Here is an 18,599-nt window from a genome sequence, read left to right on the forward strand (position 1 = left end):
GAAGTGGTCGGTAGAAACGAATGCAGGAAAATTGTAGCTTAATATTCTTTACCTATGAAAATAAATAAATAAATAAATAAATAAATCTCAAACCAAGAAAGGACAAACATTTTCCCATCCCCCTCCCAGTATAAATCTTTCCCAAAAACTGTTAGCAAATACCCCATGAAAAGACGATCAGTGTTTTCCATAGAATCAATTGTGCATATCAACTGAACATAGTGTGGCTAAAAGCAAATTATTTACAGTAAAGACTAAAAGCAACATGTTCCGGGCAAATCTGACAGCCGCATTGAGACAGCAGTTTATAGTGTCTTGCCTCTCAGATTATATTTCCGAGTACAGAATCCCCAGAGCATCTGATTGTTGCATCAGCTAAGCATCGAGGGATCACTTCAATAGCAGCGAGGGAAAGTCAACTACCCATATGAATAGTGTGGCAAAATCAAGAATTATAAATGTGAGCACTTGGCCCTCTTCCCGCTGTTAAGTTTTAGTGCTCCATGCAGGTGGAAAGCTTCACCTTGACCCCCATTCAAGGACCTTCTCTCCAGGCAGCAAACAGTAAGCTGTCTGAGTAACCTCTCAAGATGAGGTCGCAAGCAGCTTTGTGCATCCTTCACGTTGGGACCTGTTAACAAAATCATGGCATTTACAGCATCAGCCACAATCTCACGCTGTGACTCCTCAAGAAGATACCCAGCTGAGCTCTGATGTGGTTTTTCATACGCCAGCAAGGCAACACAATCCTGCAAAAGCAAGGGAATATCAACAGTAATTTAGCTATAAACTTGATTTCTATGAGACAGGAGACATCATTAAACATTAGGGCTAGGGGCACGATTTTCTTTCCTCCCTAGTTATGTGTGAAGGAAAAATCCCCATGCGCAAAAAGACAAAAAGAACATAGTGCTTGACAGAAAATCTACTGAGTACCTGAACTAGATCATCAAACCCAGGCAGCTTAAAGAACTTTGCCAATTCAATCCTTCCATAATGGACAGCCTCCTCTAGTGCTCCAGCCTACATACATTATACAAAGTTTGCATGATAAGACATCCAGTCAAGTACTCAAAAGACATGAAATCACGATCATACAGTAGAACAGTTAACAATTCCCATGGAGAACCTAATTGTGAGCTATACAAGGAACACTGGTTGATTGGATGAAAAAAAATCATTGAAAATACATGCATACAACAAAAATAAAATAGTTATAGTAATAAGCATTTCATTATTATTATTATTATTATTATTATTATTATTATTATTATTATTATTATTATTATTATTATTATTATTATTATGAAGAAGAAGAAGAAGAGGCAGAATCAAGTTTCTAGATATGTTGAAGCAACTTTCAGAAAATATACATCCATGCAAGTCTGTATTCATAACTATGAGTTAAATATTTTCTTTATTAGAAAATAAGACTAGCAAATTAAACAGGGAAATAACATATACCCGAACTAGTTCAATAAACTTTTGACTGTGAAGCAGAAAGCAGGTGGCTGATTTTTCATCCTGCAAAAAAAAAAAAAACACCTCACATGTCATATTAATAAAGATAGAGATCACATCAGATAAAATTTATTGATCAACGATGATAGAACATCCAAATTTTGTATTGACATAATGAAAACAAATGCAAGTTCATAATTCAGAACTTAAACTAACACGAACTCATAATAATGATCTCATTTTTTACTGTTATCTAGCATCAACAATCCAATTTAGCAAATTGGCTTTTGGGCACGATGGGATGATGTAAAATAAACCAGATAGCACACATAAATCAAAGCTCATGCACCTCCCAACTCTTTTATGCATTGGCAAACCCATTCCAACAGGCATCACACAATGTGAGCTTTCAAGTAAAGCTAATCACACAATTGCAATTAATACCTATCTGCTCAAATAGAAAATTGAATGCCACAGAAAAAAAATCACATGAACAGAAAAAAACATGATGAAAACCATGTGAGGTTTAATATTGAAATCTCATGACAGAAATTTCAATGACGTGCTTTGGCTGTGCTCATAGATTTTTTTTAAAAAAAAAAATCCTTAAAAAACTGAGAACAATAATGTCATAAAAGGACCAGCAACAATGCAAGGCTAATAAATAATTGAGGATGCCATAAATTTAAGTCCCTACAAGTCCAGGTTAGAAGAGTGAAAAGAAAGGAATTAAAGGTTGCTTTAAAGCTCACGAGATTATATTATTTATTAACAGATATTGATTTAATTGGGAGCCCTTTTAGTCCTTACAACAAAGACAGATAACTATTGTGGCAACAATTGCATGAAATTCGCTTTCATAATCTACGGAGGGTTGTATTAGTTCCCATATACACAGAATGGGCAAGCAACCAATAGAGGACAATTTATATTATGGACCACCAATCACGAGGGAAATATTGACTCATCTAGCATCCATTCAAGGAAAAAGTCATATTTTCTTCTACGTGATTGCGAATCATGCAACAATAACATCTAATGTTTTGAAATTATACTGTAGCGAGGCAGGACAGGGGAAGCTGGGTAGATCAGTGGGAAAAGGGTCCTACAAAAGTTTCCAAAACAAATTTGACTTGAGGTTGATTTAAGCCCCAACCTTCCCAGATGGGGGACTTAGACCTTTGAATCTAACTGCCAAACCCAACTAGAGGTGATAAACTATGCAACAATTATGTCACAGTTGTTAGCCAAGCTGTCACAATGGCATCATGACTATCTCTATTTAACAGGATAATATTGGACAATCTAAATGTACTGAAGTCATGGTGACAATAATTATAATGAACAGGTCATCTAGATGATTATAAGAAATCAAAGAACAATATTTGAAGAAACCATTAGATTAGGAGGCGTGGACACACTTGAAGTTAATGGTTATTAGTACATATCAAGATTACAGAAAATTCACAATGAAATCTTGAATGTCAAAGTCATCTACATACTATGTACATATTAAATAGAAACACGAGACTAAAAACAGCAACCACGCTGTAAATAGTGTTCACCTGAACAATCTGGGGATACCACTCACGAAGTTTACTGAGTGCAGAATCAATCTCACCATTTCTGATTAGCTTCAAAGGAGAAAATAAGTCAGCAAAAACAAATACCATATTCACAATGAAGAAAAGAAACAATAAATAAATAAAAGTGGTTTAAATAGAATAGATATTCCACACGTGTCATAATAGATTGAAGAATATGAACAACGATATCCAGAAGAATGATGATCATCACAGTTGAAGTATTTCTTGAAAGACACCATATGAGAAAAAATTTAACAAATCAGATCCTCTTGAATTTAATCATGACCATCTTAGCATAGTAGAAAATGCTCAACCTAAATGAGGAAACTTATTCTTGCTGCAACCTATCCTTCAACATTTGTGTATACATGGCTGATCTCAAGACTCATACCTACATACTTTTGGAATTGCAGCAAGAACCCATCCCCAATATTTCCAATTAACCCCATGGAATAAATCCAAATAAAGTACAACTCATGTACCAGAAAAGCCTGGTTATGTTATTCATTAGCTGTTACCAGCATCCAATACCACACATCTTTATCAGGTCGTTACATTGCTTGCACATGAAACACGCACAAATCTACTCCTTCCAGATAACAGAGTTAAATTAACATATAGACATCACATTCTCTGAAGCTGATCACCCTCCAGACCCTACCCCAACTGAGCTTAGCACCATTTTCAATGTTTGTGCATCTCAGAAGCACTCCAATATATTCCTAAAAGAATGTCAAAGGGTGGAATACCAAGTATGGGATTCACAAAAGAGAAGCACTCAAAACACACAAGGTGCCCAACGAATTCATAAAACAGCAGAACCTCTAATTATAACAGCAATGATTTGAGAATGCATCATTTAGGGGATCATAAACCGTAGCCACACAAGACATCAATACATAATATCCAAGTGAAACTCTAAAGATGGTAATGAGCTTTTGATCAAAATATCCCTCCAGAGTATCTTAGTTATTCATAATGCCACTTGCATTTGTCATATACTCAACGCAGTGCATAAAGAAACTAAAGCCAGCCAATATGAACTATTAATTTAATATAAACAGCCATTGGCAAACAATTTCATACCTGTCGAAGAGCTTTCCTCTGTGCTAATGCATATGCAATGTCCTGTTCACCAGAGCCATTTTCCTGAGCTATATATATAGGAGGGATAGTACTTCTACTAGCCACATCAAATGCATTGAGTGTCTCTTCATAGCCATTGTGTAATAAGTACGAGCGAACAAGTCTGCCCATTAAATAAAAATAAATAATAACTCAATTATCCAGAAATAATGATAATAGATGATGATTATTGGTAGCGGGCAAGATCAAATACTGTGATCAAGTTTAGCAAGTCTACTATTATTTATAAGGGTAAATTACAATAGCCCCCCTCAGGTATTGTGAAATTACACAAGCCATCCAAAAGTTTGAGGATTTAACAGAAACCCCTTCCACATTTAAGAAAATACTACAAAACTCTCCTGTCATCCCTAAATGCCCTTGATATTTTCAAAATCATCCCCTTTCAAGGAAATTTTAGGTGCAAAAGGGATTTTTGTAACGTCTTCAAACATTTGAGCAGCTCTTTAGGTTTATAAAATCTCGAGGGTTATTGTAATCTACCCTATTTCTAAATACACCAAAGGGCTTTTCAAACTTCTTTCTTTGGTTATTTTATAAGATTTTAAACCAAGGCCACTTCAGCCATGCCCCATCACAAAACCCAAGGTCAAAAATTTCAGATAAACAAAATTAAAGACTGGAAGAAGAAAAGGAGGAGCTGATGATAACAAGAGACAAACAAAGATGAACAGCTTGCCTTGATCCATTCATTAATTCCAATATCAGTTTCCAACTGACTCTTTCATTGTTGAGGTATGGACATCATATTAGAGGCAAGTAAAACTCCAATTACAAGCATATTTGAAAGTTACACAGACCTAAATTCAGAAACTTTTTTATATATATAAAGGAGACTCAAATCTAATGTAGACTTACCCATAACTAACAATTGGCGGTAAAGATATTTTGTCAACTTTCATTTGTTGCTTCATCGTTTCTTGTCTTTCATATTCCTAAGCAAGGATACAAAGTAGTGGTCAGTCTATTGACAAACTAGAATGACTTCAACTTGCGTAAATTAGTTAAATTTGTAAATTCTGTTTTAGCCTAAAAAGTCAGACAACTAAAGCCAGGTGATGAAGAAACCATTCATCTAGAGAATTGTATAAGCAGACCCAGAATGATAAGAAATGGCATGCAACATGTGGATTGTGCCAGGATTACATTGTATTTAGCCTTGTTTCAAAAAAATTCATGAAGTGATATTGTAAGCTGTTTGCTGTATCACCTAAAAGAAATGAAACACCATGTTACAGCAAGTCAGCAAGGTTAAACATAAGATCAAAGCAACAAGTGTCCCTCAACACTAAACTTCCATCTTCTCATTGTTTGTATTATGAACACTCATAAAACAAAGTGATAGATTAATTTCTTCCAAAAGGCAAGCTATGGAGAAACAAATAGAAAGTTATATATCAATATAAGAATACACCACCAAGCACCATTCCAGGTAAAAACCTATGACCATTGAATCACATAACTACTTGGAAAGTGAAGGTCATCCATTGAACTTTATCGCCTACCATACAAAACAAACTTGACCTTCCCAGGCTTAAGCAATGACCTTGCACAGAGAAGAAAAATTTTGCAAACCCACTTAACCAGAAAAAGAGGAAAAAAGTCTATAAGAATGAAGCAAAAGAAAGGATATCTTGCCTTAAGATCAAAAGCAAATGGTTTCTTCCCAAAGTTGACTTCAATCCTGCCAGATTAACATGTATCTGGAGTTATCAGATCCTCTAGCATAATGGTAATGCTAGTACAATTAGCAAAGGAAAGGAAAATAAAATCAAAATGCAGTTAAATTCATTTTTCCATATATATAAATAATTAACTAGAACCTTGCATAGAGAAAAAAATTTCTAGGTGGCAAGAGATGTTGGTAGCACAAGTTCAACAAACAAACAGTGTCCACAAGACATTATTCTATATCTGGATATTTAAATCTTGCACAAGAATCGACAAGCTGTCCAAGAATAATACTAACTAGTTAAAAGAGGTGCGACATACTCCTCATTTTGGCTGTGAACAGCAACAGTCGGAAACAGCAAACCCTTCATGTCCTTATACACTGCCCTAACTAATGCTCCATTTTTACTGATATCAACACAATGAGAACAGGTAATAATGAGAGGAGAAGTAACAGAAGAAGAGTTCACGAAGTAGAATTATCAATCACTCAGAGCAACAAGAGTTTAATTTTAGCAATCCATAAATCATTGTGAGCCAACTTACTTACGTGAAAAAGAATTCCTGTGAAGTATAGTTGATACCAGCACCAACTGTATCATTGGTCGTGAAAGTTGGTCCAAATGCCTCCCCTGTTCCAGGTCCACGATAAAGATTGCCATCATCCCCATGATATCCATAACTGTTTGCTTCCCACCTGCCCAACCAATAAAAAGTGGAAAGAAACAAATAATGAATCACAGTATTACTATCATTAACAAGTCATTGCAATTCAAAACTCGCACAAAGTGCGCAAGAACGTAAACCCACATTTCCAATCAAGCACTTGTAATAATTATACTTTCAAAAGAACATTTTTACAGTATAAGAACCCTGCCAGTGGAGCATTCTGAAATGGAATATTTGACTGCATTTCTAATACACAAATAATTTCCCTTTTCTTTCTTTATATTTACATTTTCTAATGAACCAAAAATATGCCAAAATGTAATCTTAGAAACCCAATTCATTAGCTTCCGTAAGTAGCAACTAAAAATCTCTCAAGAACCAAACAAAAAGCCCTAATTGCATTCCCTCACTGACTCTACATTACAATCAAATTGGTAAAGAAAGAAAAGAAAAGCCGTACCCAGGCTGTCTCCTCATCTTGAAAGTATGATTACTAAAACCAATAGCAATCTGTCCTTTATCACCAGCATTCTTTACATAAATCTCAAAATAATAAACAAGCCGTTTTTCCGGAGCCGGTCTATCGGCTTGAATAACACCAACATCATGACCATGAAGATTGACACTTGTGTATTTAACACTCAATTTATCAATGGAAACCACAAGAAACCCTCCAGAACCTTTCACTGTGTTTAACTCCGTCGGTTCAAGCTCTGTTTCTCCGCCAACTGGTGATGAGTACTGCCGTGCTACGTCTATGAAGTATGAGCCTGGATCTTGATTTACGTTCTTGGAACTCGAGTTGATGGCGGTGTTGTTGGTGGTTGCCGCGGTAGTGCTGGTGGTGGTCATCGTTTAGAGTTAGGTTGATGGAACATGTGAGGGGTGGAATTTGAGTTTGTTACAACAAACGAGAAATGCCTGACGAGAGAGAAATCGTTTTTACTATTATTATTTTTTTTTTAAGAGAGAGAGAAGATTGTGAAGAGTGGGTTGTTTATACTTTAAAGCGAAGTTTGTTGATCTTCTTTACGTCATCTTCTTTCTGGAGATAACGGAAGCTGTTATTATGCTACCTAATTTGTTGATCTTCTTTTTTCTTTTTCTTTTTCTTTTTTTTTTATTATTATTATTATTTTAACAAGAACAAAAGTGAATTTATAGTTGATCTTTGTGACAAAGCAATATTTACTAAAACAAAGCTTTAGATTTTTTTTACGGATTAAATTTTATAATTTATTTTAATTTATTTTTTATAGTTTTATGGATTAAATTATGGATTTATTATAGTTTTTTAGATTTAAAGTTTAAAATCAACACCATGATTATAAAAATTTATTAAATTTTTTTAATGGATGATATTAATGTAAAGGTGTGCATTTGACCATCTAAAAAAAACTTAGTACAAGTTAAGATAAAAAAGGATCTAAAGGTACTTTATTGTCAAAAATAAAATAATACGGCTTAGTTAGCATTTAGATTATGCCTTTTACCTTTATCTAATTACATGCAATTTTATTTTCTTGGTGAAAAAATAACCTTTTATGGCTAACCCAAAGAGCTGGAAGGACTTGAATTAGGATTTTCTAGGTTGCCCTGTCACAAGGAAAGTTTCAATTTTAAAGTATGTTTATGAATAATAATAATAAAATCAATGTCACAGTATATCCTAACAATCAAAAACTCCTACTCGAAAAGGAGGAGAGTAAGATGAAATATGCAAGAAATTATCGGAGTTGGAGCATGTCTTCGTAGTTATTATTAAAGCTTTTGATTCAGCATAAAAGTTTTAAACCAAAAAAGAGAAAATAATATTAAAGCTTCCCTTAACAAAGTAATATAATGATTGAAGAAAGAGTATAGAATAAAATGAGAAAAAGAAGAAGTTGGGAGAATAGTAATTGTAGAAACTAAATTTTCTTGCTTGCTATATTTCTATTACAATGTTATTTATACAATGAATTCTTCACTTCTAACTACCAACCAACTAACAACTTGTTAACTAACTATAAACAACTAACTAACTTGCCACGAGTTTATTCTTTATTAACTAACTCCAATTGTTGCTGCTATAATACATGTTATATTGCTTATTGTTGTTGCCTTCATATTTTGCTAAAAGTGTATTACTAATATTCTTTCAGCTAGTCAATTGGTTTTCATAACAATACTCCCTCTCTATAATATTATTTTCCTTAAGAATTGAAACAAAAGTCAGGGAATTGGCCAAGTTTTTTCAAGTCCTCTCAGGTAGCATTTTCCTTAAACAAATTGGACTATTAGACCAACCTCGTTACCACTGCTCAACTATCCTTCTTCATAAGCTTCATGTTTTAGATAGTTATTAGGTTGATCTTAACTTTCATATACTCATCAATCATTGGTAAAGTTAAAAACATAATTGCATTGTTACTCAGTTTTTTCTTAAATAAAGAAACATGAAAGGAATGATGAATTATATGATAACTAATAAATTTTATGTGTGATTTTATATGGACCATAAAACTTGAGATTCAACTTAAAACTCTTTCTTAATGTCACACTTGTTTGTTTATAGGGTTGAAGTTTTAAATAAACAAAATCTCATTCCCTTGAATTCTCCATTTGTTTTACCTTTGCCAACTATTGGCTTCATTATATACTTAGCCATTTTCAATTGCTTCTTTAGTAATTGATCATGGCTCTCCTTTAAATCATCATTTCCAATGCAACCACTATTACAGTTTCTTGTATGGTTAATCCCTTTTCTAGGTGAAAGATATCCATACAAAGCTTGGAAGGGACTCATCTTGATAGCATAGTGAAAATTGGTATTGTACCACCATTTAGGTAAAGATAATTAGTTATGTCACTTTTTTGAATTATACATTATCATACATCTTAAATAGGTATCCAAACATTAATCCATCTTTTAGTTTGATAACATTAATGTTAGTGGTTAAATTGTTAGTTAGATATGCAAAACTAACTAACAATTTAACCACTAACATTTTGAACACCTCCCTAAAAAATAAGTTGGTAAAGACCTCATCTATATCTATCACAATAGTTGTTGGCAGCCCATGAAATTTGTAAAAATGATCTATGAAAACTTGAGCTACTTCCTGAGCTGTAAATGAATGTGATAGAGTTATGAAATGTCCATACTTGGTGATTTTTTTCAACCACCACTATGATTGTATCATTCCATTCTGTCTTAGGCAATCTTTCTATAAAATCCATAGTGATATATTTACATGTTTCTTTTGATATCAAAAGAGGTTGTAGAAAACCGAGATAAATTATTCTCTTCATTTTAGCTTGTTTTCAAACATAATATTCTATTACAACCATTTCAACTGGTTTCTTCATTGAAGACTAATGAAACATTCTCTTCAATTTTTTTGTAAGAGTTTTGAGTCCCTACATGACCTCTTATATATTAGTTATAAGTAGCATTTATTAATATTTCCCTTAGATTTTTTTTTGTGCCAATTATTATTTTATTCTTAAATTTTAGAACTCTTTTTGCATAAGTATAATCTGGCTTATGTTTATAATCTTCTCAACAATAATCTTTTATATATGAGAATCATTTTCATAAGTTTCACTAACCTTTTCATGCTATATTGGTACTAATATAGTGAATGCTCTTAAATTAACATTGTTGAACCTTTTTCTTTCATATTTACCAATATAGTGAATGCTCTTAAACTAACCTCATTTCTTTCATATTTAGTTGTTGAACCTTTTTCACCACTAGTCCTTATAGATAATACATCTACTACAATATTATCTTTGCCTTTCATATATAAAATCTGATACACAAGTCCTATTAGTTTAGTTTTTTTTTTTCTATATTGGAGTATGAATCTTTTGTTCTAATAGATGTTTTAGACTCTCGTGATCAATTCTAATTATAAACTAATCATGCTCCAAATAATGCCTCCATCTTCCAACTCTCATTAATATAGCTATATGCTCATTTTCATAAATTGATAATCCTAAATGTCTTGGACTTAAGGCCTTGGTAAAGAAGACTAATTGCCTCCCTTCTTGGCTAAGGATTGCACCTAATTCATTGGTATAATCATCAATTTCCAACATAAAAATACTATTGAAATTTGACAAGGCTAGCACTAGTGTTGCACATAAAATTTCTTTTAGTTAGTCAAAAGCTTCTTGAGCCCTGTCATTCTAATTAAAAATGTTCTTTAATAAATCAATTAATGATTTATCGATAATATTAAATTCCTTAACAAACTATCTATAATATCTTGTTAAACCCAAGAAGCCCTTTAATTCCTTGATCGTATAAGTAATTGACCAATTTTTAACAATTTTTATGTTTTTTAGATCAGCTACGACATCTTTAGTTGAAATAATATGCAATAGGTAGTCCATTTATTGTTCATAAAAAATATTAATTGATTTGTAAAGAAATGATTGTTTCTCCATTTTCCAACACCAACTTAAGATGACAGATATGTAGTTTTAAAGTATAATTATATATTAGTATGTATCAAATAATACCAATACAAATCTTCTCAAGAAAGATTCTATCTTATTATTCATTAAACCTTAAACTTGCAGTGCCCATTAGGAGTTTAAAAGTTATCTTTTCTATATATTCGTCATATATTTTGACTTGGTGATGTCCTAACCTCAAATCCATCTTAAAGATAAGTTGAGAGCCATGTGATTCATCTATTAAATCATCGATCAATATATTCAATTGTCTATAGTCTACACATAACTTCAAATTATTGTCTTTGTTCTTAACCAATAATATTAGAGAAACAAATGGGTTGTAATTGTGTTTAATATTTTCATTTTGTAACATCTTTTTTACCAATTTATCTATCTTTTTTTTATGCATGAAAGAGCTTTCATATGGCTTGATATTGATTGGTTTAACTTTTGGTATCAAGGGTATCTTGTGATCTAAACTCCTGAAAGATGGAGGATGTTTTGGTTCTATAAACATAGATTGCTACTCTTCTAACAATGTCTTTGCTTTTGAATTTTATACTCCTTTTCTTAGTACTTGAGAAGATTTTATGGAAAAATTGCCCTGCAAAACCATATAATGATTCTTTTAAACTCTTATGTGCCCTAGCTACTACTTGCACCCTTGCTTCTTCCACAATCCATTTTAACTTAATCATGTTGCCATCTTTCTTGAATTGTAATTTCATTTTAATGAAATCAAATATAATTGGTGAGTAAATCATCAATCAATCTACCCCAAGCATCATATCACATATACCGAGTTTCAATATCCTCAAATCAGTTTGGAATTCATATCTTTGCATAGACCATGTAAACTTGTGATTATGAGCATCACACCTCATTATACTTCCATTAGCTACTAACAATGCTAATATAATGGTTTTTTTTTAATTATTTCATTGACTTCTTCAAGCACTTGTGCATTAATGAAACTATGTGTGCTACCACCATCAATCAAAATGATAATGTTCTTTCATTGATAGCAACCCTTAATCCTGTTTATGGTATTTGCATAACTATTTATCGGTGCATTTAAGAAAAATCCATACTCTTTAATTTTGTCATCCTTAGCTATCATTTCATTACTGTCCTTTTCAACTACATCTATAAATTCTTTATTTTTTGTTTTACTTCTATCATATGCAACCCTCTCTTGTTGTATTAATGCCCAAATGTATAATTCTCCCCAAATCTAAAACATACCCTAACCTTTTTCTCTTTTCATGTAAGGTTCTAGACTATTATTTTGAACTATACAGCACCTCTCTTTGAATGATTAAGAGGTTTAAAATAGGAACTACCTATTGGTTTACCCAGACCATATGAAAGATTGGTTCTTGGTATAAATTTGTTATTCTTAGCCAAAACATTGTTTCTTCTTGCCATTTAACTTATCAAAAGCTTGCATTAAAGTTGTTGGTTTAAAAATCTTAAGTATAGGGTTAATGTCATCTTTGAGTTCACTTATAAAACTGCAAATATAATATGATATTGACATGATATTGATAGTGATGGATTCAAGGCATTCATCAAAGATTTGAGTTTTTCAAATCTTTTGAACATACTCTTCTACTCCTTTATCTTGCATAAACTTGTTGAATTCTTCCACTATATTATCTCTAAGTCAAACCTCATACAAATGGCTCTTATGAACTCTTCTGGATTTACTAAATCATCTTCACCTAGTAAGAAGCCTTCATACCATAATTTTACCTTTCCTTCTGGATATAAAAAAATTATCTTCACCCATTGATGCACCAGAGTAAAGTGCATCATAAAGAACTTCTTACATTTTCTCATCCAAATCCTTGGATTATCACCATAAAAAGTAGATAGTTCAGCCTTTAGTAAGGCCATATTGCACACAATCTTGTGGAAATTATGGTTTCCCATTATTTCTCCATAATTGCAACCTCTATAATTAGGAATCACCCTATTAGGACTTGAGATGATTCCCCCTTCTTTCTTTGCCGCTTGATTAGCCATAAACGACTTCAATGTGGTCATCAATACTTCCATTTGTAGGTTGATTTGTCTAGTTCTTCTATTTCGTTTGAACCATTGTTTCTGATTCTCAACTATGAAATCTTGAGGTTCTTGATGAATACTTTGCATTTGTTCATCAAGTCAAGTTTCTTTATGTGTTCTTCTAAAGCTTTCACCTTGTTATTTTCCACCACATTGCCTAACAATGCACATTTCACTATTGGCCATGAATTGATGCTTTAATACCAATTTGTTACAGCTTCCCTTGACAAAGCAATGTAATGATTAAAGAAAGAGTATAGAATAGAGGAAAAAAGTTCGTAGAACGGAATTTTATTACTTGCTTTACATGAATTCTTTCCTCCTAACTTCTAACCACTTAACTACTAACTTGTTAACTAATTACTAACCTGTTATACTGATTTTTGCAGCTGCCTTCATTCTTCTGATAAAAACTTACTACTGATATTCATCCAGTTATATATTCAACTAGTTGTCGTCACAAAAAAACCACGAATAGACCATTTTCTAACAAACCCAATATTGAAAGACGAGATTAAAAAAATAACTAAAAAAAAAACTTGTTTGAAGCCGGGTTAACTTGTCAAACCGATAGTTAATGTCATGCACCTCATTAGGTTTAATCTTTTTTTATATAAAATAAATGATCATAAAAATGAGAACTAACAAAATTTTAGGACGTTCATCCATAATAGCAATAATCTTATAGAATCCAAACCAAAACATATCACGAAAGCTGATTAAAAATTAACCAATTTTAAAGGATAAAATTGAAAATAAAAAGGCCATGAAAAACTCAACAAAACCCACGTTAAAAAATCATTAAAGAAAAAAAACCTAGGCAAACGCAATTGAGCCTAATTAAAAAAAGCTAGGCACGTGGGCCTTTTTGCCTGAGCCTACATGCATGACTCTATTTTAAAAAAAAAAAGAACTTAAAACTGCAATAATAAAAGATCTAACTTTTGGATCAGGCTTAAATATTTTCAGGTGATTCTACAATCAGATTTCTTATGAAAAAGTCACTGCGTCGCTTATTAAATCTTTAAAAATCAGGTTTCAGGCTCGGATGATGCTATTTGGGTCAATTTTGTTATTTTTCCTAGATATTTTTAGATTTTATGTTTTAATTCAGATTTCTATTTTATTCTTCTTATCCTTTCATATTTCTATTTGTTTCTCAATAAAGATAGAGTTTTTATTCTAACTTATTTAAAGGTCTTGTAAACCTCTTGAAGAGGTAACCACAATATATTTTATTTTCAAATAACAAAATTACAAATTTAGGGTTCATACTTGCAACTCTTTTCACTTATTAAATTGCTTCTGCTTTATGTGTTTTTTTTTGTCTTATTAGCTTCCTCTTATAATAGTAATTGTCTTTGTATCATGTTTGGTTGATGATGTATTAGACAAAATAAAATACAAAAAGTTATATTTTACTATATATTTTACCCTTAATATGTATTATTGTCAAATTTACATATAAAAGAATATATATATATATATATATATATTACTTTAATTTATATTGAATTTTGAAATTAACAATAGTATAACAACCCTAGTTATAAAACCTATATTGGCCTAGTGGATTGACTTGGAATGATAACAATCTAGGGCTGGACCCGTTCAGGTTTAAGAAAAACTAGAGGAAGGATTGACCTTTCTTGACTCAATCAAAAACATAGGTTGACCCGCGACTTAGTCAACCTAATCAAATTAACCCCGGGTCAAAAATCTTTTTTTAAAAAAACAATTTGGTCAAAGGGACATCATTTTGATTTTTTAAAAAAATTAGGATTGATATTCCCGACCCATGACATGGACCTTATCTCAGGTCGAGTTATAAAATTATAATAATAATCACTTTTTATCCATATATGTCTTAGTTAAATAAGTTTATTATTAATAGTTTTTTATATAAATATTTTATGAATAAAAAAATAAAAAGTATTATCTTTAAAAAACAGCCCGTGTATACTTTTTGTTTAAATATTATATAAATTCACTCTAAAAATCTCTAAAGCAAATTTATTTTGATGTTTTTATCCTTTCAATAAAATATAGTTTGATTTATATCTTATTACAGTAACTCCAAGTTACCTTAATGATTCCATTATCGAAATGCAAAGTCAACTCTATATTTTCTTCTTGAAAATGGTGTTGCACAAGGTTGTTTACTAATTACTACTCGAGTACTTTAAAAGCATGCTCACCTAACTGTTTACATGTTTCATCAGCTTTTCTTGATTTGCATTTATACTAACTTCTCTCCCTTTTTTGCTTGCCATTAATGTTTCCTCCAATTTCTTTTTTTTTGGTAGTATTAAATCCTTTATACATGTAATGAATGCTTGATTTTGGGTTATTCAACCAAGATTTCAATAGCCTCGATTAGGGATGATTATTTTCACTTAAGTTCGATTTTTATCAAAAAAAAAATAACCAAACCAATTTTTTTTTTAAAAAAACTGAAAGCGAACCGAAACCGGTTCAAACCGACCGGTTTTGGTTCGGTTTGGTTTTTTAGGACAAAAACCGATTCAAATCGGTTTGGCTCGGTTTTTTTCAGTTTGGGTTCAGTTCGGTTCGTTTTTTTGGTTTTAAGCTTATAAAACCGAAATCAAACCGAACAGGCCGGTTTATTCAAAATTTTAATCAGTTTTTTTTCACAATTCGGTTTTTTCGATTATTTTTTCTTAATTTTCTCGGTTTTTTTGTTTTTTTCTCACCACTAGCCTTGACATAAAGCAATATAATTAGAAGTAGGTTTCATGAAGTGATAAAGATAAACTAGTGATTAAAATAATTTTAAAATAAAAATAATATTCCCAAATCCAAGTAGTAACCAATGGTCTATACGTGTAGTCTCTCTCTACCAATCAAATAAATGGTAAAACTTTCGAGGAAGAAAAATCCTTAAGAAAACCCTAGTTTTTTTTTATATTATTTATAAAAAAAAATGAGAGAAACCTTCTACCAATCAATTCCTAAATGTAAACTTGAGATGCTCTGTGAAATTTGAGACATGTTCTTCATTCAGAACATTCTTCCATGGAAAATCCTCCCGTGTTTAATCTCTCTTTCTTCAATTGCTCAACCTCTGTTTTGCTACAATGATGCTGGCAATAAGCTCCATTGCTTTCAAAAGCTTTCACAAGCTTGAAGAACAACTGCTTCATACCATTATCACCTTTATGTTTCAGCATTTGATCTTTATAAATCAAGAGAATCCGGTGAGCTCTCTTTCGAAAATGCCCCAACACAAAATCACCGCAATCACCTGGAGAAAACCTGAGCATGGCAAGCATGGCCTCACAAGATGACATGAACACCTCATTGTTATATTTTGAGGATCTCTCTTTAGAAGAGTACACAAAACTAATAGACTCGTTCAGATAAGGTTTATCATTCAAAATCAAATGTTGGATGGAGAGAAGAACCCTCGATATATCGGATCGTTCCGGATTCCATGATTGCTGTTTTCCTCCTAACCGAAACCTATACCATTGATTAAGACTCAAGAGGTTGAGAGAAACCCTTCCATCTTGATGCAAACAAGGGCTTAAATCAAAGTCAGGAGCATGGTAAAAGATTTCAGGAGGCTTAGCTGGGTACTCAGGAGGGAAGAATATGTCAAAAAAGAACAAGCCATAACAGTATGGAGTTCCTTCTAAACCAGCAATGCAAACCCTCATGAGATCAATTCTCGACTCGTAAGTTGTAACAAAAATCGAACTATGATCTGAAAAAACAGCCGCCAATGTTTCCCAGTCCTTTTTTATCTTTTCAGAAAAGCTGCTCCTGGGATTTGCATGCTCACCAAATCTGGTGGCTGAAAGCATCCAGCTACAAAGTCTTTGTTTGTGCCTAAATTGATGGTCATGAGGAGGATATTGAAGCACCCTGAAGCTTTTGAATCTCTTGAACCTCCTGTCTACATCATCTTCTATCTCCTCAATTCCTTCAACATATGTTTCTTCATATTCTGTAGCATCCATGATAATTAGATCGAAGCAGCAGTAAATTAACGCAGGCTTTAGTGGGAATTAATTATAACTTGAGGGCTCCTTTATTTTTATTAACCGGAAGAGATCTTAAAGAAGCTTTCAGCATTGTAGTGTTTGATGAACAGTAGACACCTTCCAATGTTAGTATTCATCTTCGAATTAACTTCTCCCGTTAGTATTAGATTTTATTAAGGAATTAGGGGTGTAAAAAAACTTTCTTTGTAATTGTTTTTAAAAGTGTTTTTTGTTTGGAAATATATTAAAATAATATTGTTTTATTTTTTAAAAATTATTTTTAATATCAATATATTAAAATAATCTAAAAATATTAAAAAATATTAATTTGAAATTAAAAAAAATTTAATTTTTTTACAAATACTTTTAAAATACAAAAATAAATAAACCAAATCTCAGTTGGCGTTAAAGAAAAAACATTATGCAAATGGACTTCCAATTGGCATTTTGTTCGAACGTGTTTTTTAAATTATTTGATTTTTTTAATTTTAAATTATTTTTTTATATTTTTAAAATGTTTTGATATTTAATTTAAAAATAAAAAAATATTATTTTAAATAAAAAAATAATTTAAAGTTAAAATAATTAGATCGAAGCAGCAGTAATTAACGCAGGCTTTAGGTGGGAATTAATTATAACTTGAGGGCTCCTTTATTTTTATTAACCGCAGGAGATCTTAAAGAAGCTTTCAGCATTGTAGTGTTTGATGAACAGCAAACAACTTCCAATGTTAGTATTCATCTTCGAATTAACTTCTACTATTATATTTTCTTGAGGAATTAGAGGGTATTAGGGAGTGTAGTTGTTGTAAATTTTTAAAATATTTTTTATTTGAAAATATATTAAAATAATATTTTTTTTATTTTGTTTTTTTTAAAATTATTTTTTATATTAATACATCAAAATAATATGAAAATATCAAAAAATATTAATTTAAAATAAAAAAATAAAAAAATTTCAAAAATTTTTAAAAATACTTTTTAAATACAAAAACAAACAGGCTTTTAATTTTAGTTTGCGTAAAATAAAATTATCCAAATGGAGGTCCATTTGGCATTTTGTTTGAACGTGTTTTTAAGATTTTTAGATTTTTTTAATTTTAAATTATTTTTTTATATTTTTAAATCATTTTGATATGCTAATTAAAAATAAAAAAAAATATTTTAAAATAAAAAATACTTTAAAAAAAATCTTTATCATATTCTCGAATAGATTCTTAAGTTGTTTTCGTTTCTTTTGATTTTGTATTACAAAAATTAATTTTTTTATATATTTTAAGAATATTTTAATATATTAATATTAAAAATAAAAATAAAAATATTATTTTAATAAATATTTAAATAAAAAATATTTTAAAAAATAATCTTAACCATCCCTTTAATAACCTTCTATCTTACCACCTATATTTATGTAGTGGACCTATTTTGTCTGTGAATCGGGCCCACCGTCATTTTTAGCCTTCTGGTTTGTTTTGGGCTTTTGATTTTCTTTAACCCAAAAACATGCGCAAAATGTAATTATAATTACCTTGTTCGAAAGA

At 31.3% G+C, this 18,599-nt stretch overlaps 2 protein-coding genes across 2 annotated transcripts; both read right to left on the reverse strand.

Moving 5' to 3' along the window:
- Window positions 1-166: 166 nt before the first annotated feature.
- On the reverse strand, window positions 167-7,533 carry LOC18104414 (ran-binding protein M homolog). The gene is made up of 10 exons (XM_024582974.2): window positions 6,994-7,533; window positions 6,415-6,561; window positions 6,186-6,272; window positions 5,832-5,877; window positions 5,052-5,128; window positions 4,134-4,296; window positions 3,027-3,095; window positions 1,465-1,524; window positions 937-1,023; window positions 167-749 (listed from the first exon to the last, which is right to left on the reverse strand). Exons 1-10 carry the CDS (start codon window positions 7,383-7,385, stop codon window positions 453-455), a joined length of 1,425 nt encoding a protein of 474 aa, XP_024438742.2. The 5' UTR covers window positions 7,386-7,533; the 3' UTR covers window positions 167-452.
- An 8,484-nt stretch (window positions 7,534-16,017) lies between these two features.
- Window positions 16,018-17,082, reverse strand: LOC18104415 (putative ubiquitin-conjugating enzyme E2 38). The gene has a single exon (XM_006376180.3). It carries the CDS (start codon window positions 17,033-17,035, stop codon window positions 16,070-16,072), a length of 966 nt encoding a protein of 321 aa, XP_006376242.2. The 5' UTR covers window positions 17,036-17,082; the 3' UTR covers window positions 16,018-16,069.
- Window positions 17,083-18,599: the final 1,517 nt, after the last annotated feature.

The sequence above is a fragment of the Populus trichocarpa genome, chromosome 13, assembly GCF_000002775.5.
Source record: "Populus trichocarpa isolate Nisqually-1 chromosome 13, P.trichocarpa_v4.1, whole genome shotgun sequence".
NCBI lineage: Eukaryota > Viridiplantae > Streptophyta > Magnoliopsida > Malpighiales > Salicaceae > Populus > Populus trichocarpa.

Excerpts from the sequence above, each read along its gene's own strand:
- LOC18104414 (XM_024582974.2), bottom strand. The coding sequence starts at position 7,385 with ATGACCACCACCAGCACTACCGCGGCAACCACCAACAACACCGCCATC. Across the intron at positions 4,297-5,051 it reads CCGCCAATTGTTAGTTATGG|ACTTGTTCGCTCGTACTTAT; the intron begins GTAAGTCTACAT and ends TTTAATGGGCAG. Across the intron at positions 750-936 it reads GGTTTGATGATCTAGTTCAG|GATTGTGTTGCCTTGCTGGC; the intron begins GTACTCAGTAGA and ends TTGCTTTTGCAG.
- LOC18104415 (XM_006376180.3), bottom strand. The coding sequence starts at position 17,035 with ATGGATGCTACAGAATATGAAGAAACATATGTTGAAGGAATTGAGGAG.